The 10000-nt window shown below is 42.4% G+C and overlaps 1 protein-coding gene and 5 non-coding genes across 6 annotated transcripts in view; 4 read left to right on the top strand and 2 right to left on the bottom strand.

The window, feature by feature from the left end:
• LOC137975185 (GTP-binding protein Rhes-like) overlaps nt 1–2264 on the bottom strand; it is a 3350-nt gene extending 1086 nt beyond the window's left edge. The window contains exon 1 of the mRNA XM_068822273.1: nt 1–2264. This exon is cut by the window's left edge and continues 1086 nt beyond it. Coding sequence (XP_068678374.1) covers nt 1387–1872 — 486 coding nt within the window. The 5' untranslated portion in view covers nt 1873–2264 and the 3' untranslated portion in view covers nt 1–1386.
• Nucleotides 2265–3818: 1554 nt separating this feature from the next.
• LOC137982357 (U4 spliceosomal RNA) lies at nt 3819–3957 on the bottom strand. The gene has a single exon (XR_011118671.1). It is a non-coding gene; the product is annotated as a U4 spliceosomal RNA (small nuclear RNA).
• Nucleotides 3958–4601: 644 nt separating this feature from the next.
• Nucleotides 4602–4740, top strand: LOC137982493 (U4 spliceosomal RNA). Its single transcript, XR_011118731.1, has one exon. It is a non-coding gene; the product is annotated as a U4 spliceosomal RNA (small nuclear RNA).
• A 1878-nt stretch (nt 4741–6618) lies between these two features.
• Nucleotides 6619–6757, top strand: LOC137982427 (U4 spliceosomal RNA). The gene has a single exon (XR_011118687.1). It is a non-coding gene; the product is annotated as a U4 spliceosomal RNA (small nuclear RNA).
• A 2348-nt stretch (nt 6758–9105) lies between these two features.
• LOC137982415 (U4 spliceosomal RNA) lies at nt 9106–9244 on the top strand. The gene has a single exon (XR_011118683.1). It is a non-coding gene; the product is annotated as a U4 spliceosomal RNA (small nuclear RNA).
• Nucleotides 9245–9397: 153 nt separating this feature from the next.
• LOC137982469 (U4 spliceosomal RNA) lies at nt 9398–9536 on the top strand. Its single transcript, XR_011118722.1, has one exon. It is a non-coding gene; the product is annotated as a U4 spliceosomal RNA (small nuclear RNA).
• The last annotated feature ends 464 nt before the right edge of the window (nt 9537–10000 follow it).

Genomic DNA, 10000 nt, shown 5'->3' with positions numbered 1-10000 from the left:
CTGAAAATAGAGAATGAAAGATTCTCTGTTGCATGCTCACGTTGTCGTCAAAACCTAAAATTTAGTGATTTCACGTCGTCGTCATGCAGAGAACCGCAAAAATATGAGCTAAAATCCGTGCCGCACGTGCAGCACGATTATTTACGCTCTTTTAACCAATGATATTATTGTTTTGCGGCGTTTTCGTCGACGTCGTCGTCGTAGATCTTAAGCTCCCTATTATAAGATCTACGACGGAGACGGTTGACGAAAACGTCACCTCAAAATGTAACTTGGCTTTCGCGATTATTCAGTCTCGTTCACGTCCTACAATATGGGCGAAGTAACCTAAAAATAAATTGGTACGAGCGGTTTCAGAGTGAAAACAGAGAATGAATAATTCTCTGTTTCATGCTTACTCTGTCGTTAAAACCTCAAATTTGGTGATTTCTCGTCGTCGTTAGGCAGAGGACCGCAAACTTACTTGCTAAAATCCGTGCTGCACGTGTAGCACGATTATTTCTGCTCTTTTAACCAATGATATTATTGCTTTGTGGCGTTGTCGTAGTCGTAACCGTCGTCGTTTCTTAACTTCCCTATTTTATAAATGAAAACCGGCAATTATTTATAAACAGGATAACATGACCCTATTTAAGCTTGATTAAGGATATCTGAGATGAATATTGGCTTGACCATTTTACGGTTGTCGACGGTAAAAATATTGCGATTTTGAAATTTCACCCTCTTAATTAACACCTCTTTTACTTCCTCCCAAAAGCGATTTTTCCGTCTCGAAGCTTTGGATTGGACTGCTTTTAACGTTTTCAGTTTTTAGCTTTGATATATCAAGAATGAAACAGTCGAACTAAGTTATAATTAGTCTGTTCGTTGATTATAGTGTTAAAGAAAAGTCATTCGAAAAATTCTTTTCTTGGGTTTTGGAATAGGGCTAGGAAATGTTTGTCGGTCGCGCTTTCGTGTCTGGCGCCCGGAACCCAAAAGTAGTAATTAGGTTTCCGCGTTTTTGGAAAGCGTACGGTTGATAAAGAACAACAACAAATATTCCGCTCTATGTGCATAGCCGTGAGATGTTGAAAATCAAAACCCGCGGGTCCATATTCGTTTTCCGTTTTGATCTCAAAAGGTGTTAATGTTGCCTTTTAAAAAGTTTATGTTTTGATTGAATTTTGAAATACGTCAGGGCTCATCACTGGCAGAAAGTCGGACCCACGTCGATTATGGACCGTGATGACAGGTAATGCAAATAGTTTGTTATTTTTTGAAATGGAAAACCTCGATATTGTTTTGATTAATAACCCTTTCCTTCGCATATTTTCAAAACAAAATTTTGCGACAAGCTTTAGCGTACTTTTAAGTCTTTTTTTCCCAGTAACTGACAACATATCTTCAATTGCGCAATATCTGCTTCATTAAACTTGTCTTCTTTCTGGGAACGTTCTTCTCGGGACTCAACTTATCCAATAATTTGTGGAATATTGTATCCACATTGAGGTTAAACTTGGCGGAGGTGGCTAGCCATAAGCATTTCCATTTTCCCTCCAAATGCACACAAGCGCTGATTTTGAGCCCATACGAGTTGTGGAACGTTGGCTCCGACAAGTTTGGTAAGTCGGATTTGTTGGAGACAATAATCACGGGAATTTTCCGGTTTCTGTCGTCCCAACATTTGGTTATTTCCTGCATATATCTATCCAACTTCAAGAAGGAAGACGGTTTATCTAAGGAATAAACCAGAACGGCAGCGTCCGCTTTTTCCATTGCGATTCTTCTCATAGCGGGGAACTCGTAGGTACCAGATGTGTCGATTAGGTGAAGTTCATAAGCTTTGTTTCGGTGAGTCATCTGTTTAACGTAGAAGTCTTCGACAAGCATTTAGAAACGTCATACGTTGACTTAGTCAACCGATGACAAATATTTTGTCACAGCGAGATTATGTAACCGCCATACTCGTAGCAATTCAGACTGACCACAAAACCACAAGACGTAAACAAAAGGGAAAACAATTAGTTGACGGGTGAAGTATGTGAAAATGCAGAGGACTTGAGAGATACGGACTATTTGGAAGATGGGGGTTGAAACTGCAAAATACACCATAAATAAAAACTTGAATGCCACGCATGCAAAAACGAAATGGCCAAAGCTGAGACCATTATACTTATATTGTTACGAATACTGAAAAGCTGTGGTAACTGGCACTGGACACTGATCTCGAGGAACTTGCTGCGACTAGTGCAACTAAAACTGATGGAAGGGGGCCGAAAAAGCTACACTTATATACGAGACAGAACTTTATGTAAATACGTGCTAGAATGGAACGCAAAAAAGGGTGCATGTAAATGACAGAGAAGGGACAATAAAGAAAAGAAATGTGGAACAAGAACAGCTAACGAGGGGGTGCGAAACGAAACATTAATTAAAGGGCATTCAATTAATATTTTATACTATATCTTACAGAGATTATGCCCTGTTCACAGTTGGAGAGAAATCCCTATCGTATCGTTTTCCGCCCTCTTCATAGCCTGCGTCACAGACAGACAAGTCTAGTGACGTTATTCGCTGAACGGCAAAATATAAACCTGCCAAGCGCAGGCATCGCGTTTATTATTAAGTTTTTTTTTTCTCAGTCCTCGATGGTTGGTACTTTTTCCATCTTGATAAAGTGCACGAACAAAGCCTTAAAGACGTTTAGAACATTGGTTCGTCTGGCTTGAAGGGTTCTTCAAATGAGATACGTGAACGCACTGGCAAATATAAAACCGCCGAGGAACATTATGAACTCAGTTCTCCGGGTTATCAAAATACCCTCTCTTAAGGCTGGTTTTCACCAGCGACGGAGTCGGAGTCTTAAGAGCGCTTATGACCGAGTGAAAATCAAAGATCGGAGTCGTAAGTGGAGTCATAAGCTCGACGGAATCGGACTCGCGAAGAATCAGAACGTTCCCATTTTCTTCCCACTCCGCTTATGACTCCGTCGCTTATGATCCAGTGAAAACTAGATTGTCGGAGTCGGAAGCAGGAGCGGAAGAACCAATCACGCTGCTTGGAATCGAGCATTGTGATTGGTCTACTCTTCCGTTTCTGCTTCCGACTCCGACAATGCAGTTTTCACTGGATCGTAAGTGACGGAGACATAAGCGGAATGGGTATTCTGCTTCCGACTCCGACAGTTTGATTTTCACTAGATCGTATGGCTCTGCGCTTCTGATTACGACTCCGCCTCCGTCGCTAGTGAAAACCAGCCTTTAGAGTAGATGAGTCATGTCCCAGGTTATAACTGAGCCCAATGATTTGATCGGCATTGAAATATGCACGTGAATGAATGAAAAAGATTTGAGTAATTGTCTACTCTCTGAGTTTTTCCTTTTTTTATCAGCACCTTGCTGCGTCTTTAAAGAATACGCTTCTGCTTAGCGAAAAGTATATCGTGGTGCTCTTTGGTGTTTTGTCCACTGAATAAATTGAAACTCGCTCTATGCTGCCGTTGCTTATTGCTTTCTAATCTTCGAATCTTGTCAAAGACCCTGAATGTTCTTTCTATCTCAAGCTACTGGCACACTTTTCTAATACCAAGGGAGCTTTCATTATGGTGGCGAATTAACGTTTTGACAAGATGATCTTTGCCGTTTCTAAGGAAGAAAGTTCAATTCAAATGAATAAACCCTTACCAAGAGGCAAATAGTGTCAAACTAAATTTCGATCCAAAATATATAAAACCTAGTCCATGGTTAGACCGTGATTGAAGGGAGCGCATCCGCGGGCCTATCGAGTGATTTCATGACTCACTCAAACTGTCTCCTGCTTGTGTTGCAAAGGTAGGGTCCATTCATGGACCGTCAAAAATTGCAAAGCCGACTGTGTTGCAAGTCGTCTTGCGGGGTATTGGGAAAAGTTTTCAATCAGCAATAACCGCGCCTCGGATATTCCTCACTGGCTACGGTAATGCCACTGCGCAAAGCTAAAGAAGCATAATTACAAGCAACAATGCAAACTAAACGACGACGCAATCGATGTGGGATACATTTACATCCCCCAAAAAGGTGTTCTAAACCCCACTTACGAGAACATTGGTATTTACATAAACTCGGCATTGTCAACTGTTTCTATCAATATCAAACCTCACAAATGAACAAAATAGATCTAGAAACCGGGATAGCGGCGCTTATTTGCTTTTTTGTCCCAAAGGCGGCGGTTATTCGAGAGCGGCGCCTGTTCGGAAGCGGCGTTTATTCGAGTAAATACGGTAGGCCCGATTATCCTGTATCAGCATGATAATTCAATGGTACTATACAGCAAAACAACAACTACAAAAGCTGGTATTACGACTTGAAAAAAGCAAAATTTGAAAAGGAGAACGAAATATTTTTTGTGCACGACAATGAAAAATTTCGGTCAATTTCCACGCGCATGCGTCGGATTCTCGATATAATTGGTTTTTTTTTTGTGAGGTTTCACATTGATTGAATATTTGACATTGCCGAGTTTATATAAATACAAATGTTCTCGTAACGGGATTTAAAACATCTTTTTGGGGGATGTAAATGTATCCCACATTGATAGCCTGATCGCTTAGTTTACATTCTTGTTCTTATCCATGATTTATCAGCTTTGCGCAGTGGCATCACCGTAACCAATGAGATTCATCCGAGGCGCGGTTATTCCTGATTGAAAACTTTTCCCAATACCCCGCGGGACGGCTTGAAACACAGTCGGCTTTGCAATTTTTGACGGTCCATGCGTGGACCCTACTTCCGCAACGAAAAAAAAAGATTAAACACAAGAAGCAGGTGATGTGGGTCCTTGGTTATATCGCAGGATTTGCACGAGGCCATATCCCGCTCTGGATTTCTCTTTGGAGGACCAAAATTTAACTTTTCCATGGCTTCCCTGGTCAGAGTTTTTCTCTGTCCTTGTGTGGGCCCGTTTCCATCAGTAGCACTAACGCTCACATTGTTCATGCAAAACTAGCACTTCACATTACTCTCTTCCCAGCAATCGGGCTCTTTTGCTACAATTTGTACTTTCAGGTTACGTAGGTGGAGTGCCTGTGTCAATAACAGATATTGGTGACTGTCACTTGACTACAGGGTTCCTAGAGCAAAAATGGGAGCTTCGAGAAAGCACCGAAGGTAACAATGCGTCCTTTGCAATTGCTTACACGGTTACAAAGGCTACTTTAAAGAGACTATATATGAAAGACAATATATCTGAGGTTCCAGAAACTTAGAGGAGGTACACGGTGACGGGTTTCATTACCCGACATTCTGTTCCGATTTTGGGATCATCAAAAATAAGAGCGTTGTTTTATCCGAAACAATAGGAAGCCTGAAAATTTCAGGCGTATGCTGGAATTGAAACCATGAGCTGTTGTGGTAACCTGTGGCTTGTTTCTCAAAAGTCCCGAAACTTTTTGGGCTTATTTCGGGTACCACCATTCCCTTTATATCTTCGCAACGCCAAAGTTCTAAACCACCAAACTTCGCAATCCTATTATTTTTTCTTACATTAAAAACATGTTAAAGGATCATCTTCTCAAAATAAGCAGATTGCAGTTTGACAGCTGGCTTATCGGGCCCGAAAAGTTCTCGGGACTTTCGAGAAACAGACCTCTGGTCACATTTATGATTCCGTATCCAGCCCGAAGAAAATTATAATATGATTAAAATTATAATACGAAAGACAATCGTATTCGTGCTTTGTGGCGTTGTCGTTTCCGTAGCCGCTGTTCACGCCGTTACAAGTTGAAACTTTTAGCGCGAAACGTATGTGCAACGGCTCTGCAAAACGAGTTTCAGCAGGCGTTGCACCGCTTAACATAAAAAGTCGAAACTTGTTCGCTTGAACGTTGAAACTGGTCTCGAAAGTGTTGTTACTAGATTCCCGCAAAACAATGGTCTTGGCCGGTTTCTACAGACTTGCGCAGTGAGCGTAACAAGACGAGCGAGACCAGTTTCACGAAGTGGTGTTACACAGTGAAACTCTTGTATTTATCACCACTGCGATCGTTGCGAGCGTTTCAGAAGTAGAAAGCGGTACTACTTTTCGTAAAATCTGTGTCGCGATAGAAGTTCAAAAACGTTTCACGAAACCGACCATGTTACACGGTTCAAGGCCTCCTGAAAGTTGTTTCGCAGCGCCGTTGCACACAAGATTTATCTGAAAGTTTCAACGTGTAACAACGACTTTGAACTCCCTATTCAAGTTGTCGGACAGGACTTACATGGGGCGGGTTAAGTGTCAATGAGCACGGTGGTTATGCGACGTAATCTCCCTAGTAGGCTCGATTTCCGCCGCTCTTTCGAGTTGGGTAGCCTAATTTTGGGAGTGAGCGCTGGCTCATTTCCCGAAACAGCGGCTGGTAATCGAGCCTAGATCTAGTGAAGTCTTGTGTTCTTGATCCAGAACAAATATGACGTAACGCGCATGCGTCGGTCGCTCGATCCTTTTCGTTTATTTTTGAAGCTTTACACCGATTCTAATCGCAAGCACTGTCGAGTTATGAACTACAAATAAACCTGCAACAGGATTTGTTTATACGCCTTGTTTTGGGATATGTAAATGTATCCCACACTGATTGCGTGGTAGCATAATTTATATAGTCCGTCTTACTCCCTTACAATCAGCTTTGCGCAGTGGCATTACTGTAGCCAGTGAGGTTCATCCGAGGCGCGGTTATTGCTGATTGAAAACTTTTCCCAATACCCCGCAGGACGACTTGAAATACAGTCGGCTTTGCAATTTTTGATGGTCCATGCGTGGACCCTAATTCCGTAACAAAGAAAAGATTAAACACAAAAAGAAAGTGATGTGAGTACGTCGCTGTATTGCAGGATTTGCACGCGGCCATATCCCGCTCTGGATTTCTCTTTGGAGGACCAAAATTTAACTTTTCCATGGCTTCCCTGGTCAGAGTTTTTCTCTGTCCTTGTGTGGGCCCGTTTCCATTAGTAGGGCTAACGCTCACATGTTTCATATTGGGTACAAAACTAGCACTTCACATTACTCTGTTCCCAGAAATCAATTGGTTTGCTTTCTGCCGCCAGGGGCTTTTTTGCTACAATTTGTACTTTCAGGTTACGTAGGTGGAGTGCCTGTGTCAATAACAGATATTGGTGCCTGTCACTTGACTACAGGGTTCCTAGGGCAAAAATGGGAGCTTCGAGAAAGCACAGAAGGTACCAACGCGTACGTCCTTTGCTTACACGGTTACAAAGACTACTTGAAAGAGACTATATATGAAAGACAATATGTCTGAAAAGGTTCCAGAAACTTAGAGGAGGTACCCGGTGACGGGTTCCATTGCCTGACATTCTGTTCCGATTTTGGGATCATCACAAATAAGAGCGTTGTTTTATCCAAAACAATAGGAAGCCTTAAAATTTCAGGCGTAAACGGGAATTAAAACCATGAACTGTTGTGGTAACCTGTTCACATTTATGATTCCGCAATAAGCCCGAAGAAGATGTTAATATGACGAGGCAATATTCACGAAAGACAATAGTATTCTTGCTTTGTGGCGTTGTCGTTTCCGTAGCCCGCTGTTCACGCTTACTTACTTACTTACTTACTTACTTACTTACTTACTTACTTACTTTATTTATTTATACACAGTAAAATCTTCAGTATATATGACAATAAAAAGTTTCATTACAACTACAATGTACACTGTTTTACAAGATTGCCGTGTGGGAGCCCGACCGACACCTACTATATAGTTGGTCAATTTCCCTTTTAAAGTATTCTAGGGAGTCTGATTGTCGCAAGCTGATGGGCAAACTATTCCATAACAGTGCTCCGCTATAACAAAAAGCACACTTGCCATAATTTGTGCGCGGCAAAGGCAACTCAAGTTTAGCCTCTACGTTTCTTAAGTTGTATTGCCTACTGCGGGTACTGAATGAATTCTGAATTCACGCTGTTACAAGTTAAAACTTTTCGCTGAATTGTATGTGCAACGGCGCTGCAAAACGAGTTTCAGCAGGCGTTGCACCGCGTAAACGTAAAAAGTCGAAACTTGTTCGCGGGAACGTTGAAACTGTTCTCGAAAATGTTGCTACTAGATTCCCGCAAAACAATAGTCTTGGCCGGTTTCTGCAGACTTGCGCAGTGAGCGTAACAAGACCGAGCGAGACCAGTTTCACGAAGTGGTATTAGAGCTGTTTTCAATTGAGTGTCGAAAGTAAATAGATAATTACTTTGTTTTATGACTACTTCACTCAGTGATTGGTTTAAAGTTCTCCCGCCATTTTTTCAACCAATCAGAAGTGAAACCAAAACCAATCGTGGCTCGCGCGTGCTCATTTTCCCGCGCTTTGTGTCGGCTACGTGTAATTACTTCGAGTTTTGATTCGTTTACTGGATTGTCTCCGTCCTTTTTGCTTGGCCAAAGTAATTACTTTGGTTTTGGTTTTACGACACTCAATTGAAACTCGCTCTACACGGTGAAACTCTTATTTTCATCACCACTGTTTTGTTTTTATCACCACTGCGATCGTTGCGAGCGTTTCAGAAGTAGAAAGCGGTACTACTTTTCGTAAAACCTGTCTCGCGATAGAAGTCCAAAAACGTTTCACGAAGCCGACCATGTTACACGGTTCAAGGCCTCCTGAAAGTTGTTTCGCAGCCCCGTTGCACACAAGTTTTAGCTGAAAGTTTCAACGTGTAACAACGACTTTAAACTCCCTATTCAAGTCGTCGGACAGGACTTACATGGGGCGGATTATGTGTCAATAAGCACGGTGGTTATGCGACGTAATCCCCTTTGTAGGCTCGATTTCCGCCGCTCTCTTGAGTTTGGGTAACCTAATTTTGGGAGTGAGCGCTGGCTCATTTCCCGAAACAGCGGCTATTAATCGAGCCTAGATTTGGCGAAGTTTTGTGTTCTTGATCCAGAACACGTATGACGTAACGCGCATGCGTTGGTCGCTCGATCCTTTTCGTTTATTTTTGAAGCTTTACACCGATTCTAATCGAAAGCACTGTCGAGTTGTGAAATACAAATAAACCTGCAACAGGATTTGTTACGTCCTTATTTGAGATATGTAAATGTATCCCACATTGATTGCTTGGTAGCATAATTTATATTGCCCGTCTTCCTCACTTATAATCAGCTTTGCGCAGTGGCATTACCGTAGCCAGTGAGGTCAATCCGAGGCGCGGTTATTGCTGATTGAAAACTTTTCCCAATACCCTGCAAGACGACTTGAAATACAGTCGGCTTTGCAATTTTTGACGGTCCATGCGTGGACCCTATTTCACAGCAAATAAAAGATTTACTATTAACAGGAGGAAATGGTAATGAATTTATGTAGCGCATTTCCTATATGATAGATCTACGGGTGAGACCGGACCTCATTATATACAGGCGCCGCTATCAGCCATTAGCAATCTCACCCAACACATGAGTGCGCAGTGGCATCACCGTAGCCAATGAGGTTCATCCGAGGCGCGGTTATTGCTGATTGAAAACTTTTCCCAATATCCCGCAAGACGACTTGAAATACAGTCGGCTTTGCAATTTTTGATGGTCCATGCGTGGACCCGACTTCCGCGACAAAAAGAAAAAGATTAAACACAAGAAGCAGGTGATGTGGGTCCTTGGTTATATCGCAGGATTTGCACGCGGCCATATCCCGCTCTGGATTTCTCTTTGGAGGACCAAAATTTAACTTTTCCATGGCTTCCCTGGTCAGAGTTCTTCTCTGAGACCGGACCTCAGCATATACAGGGGCCGCTATCAGCCATTAGCAATCTCACCCAACACATGAGAGAACGAAACACCGGGAGGTAGTGTGGTTCCGTGGTTGTATCGCTGGAATTGCACGTGGTTTCGCCGCTTGGAATCCTCTTCTGATCTGCTGGGATGGAATTATCATTGGAGGACCAAAATTTACCTCTTCCACACTCTTCCACCAATAATCGATTGGTTTCTTCATGCCGCCAAGGGCTCTTTTGCTAGAATTGTTACTTTCAGGTTACGAGGTTGAGTGCCTGCGTCAATAAA

The sequence above is a fragment of the Montipora foliosa genome, chromosome 1 (assembly GCF_036669935.1).
Source record: "Montipora foliosa isolate CH-2021 chromosome 1, ASM3666993v2, whole genome shotgun sequence".
NCBI classification, from domain to species: Eukaryota; Metazoa; Cnidaria; class Anthozoa; order Scleractinia; family Acroporidae; genus Montipora; species Montipora foliosa.
This window is presented reverse-complemented; position numbering and strand designations above follow the sequence as displayed.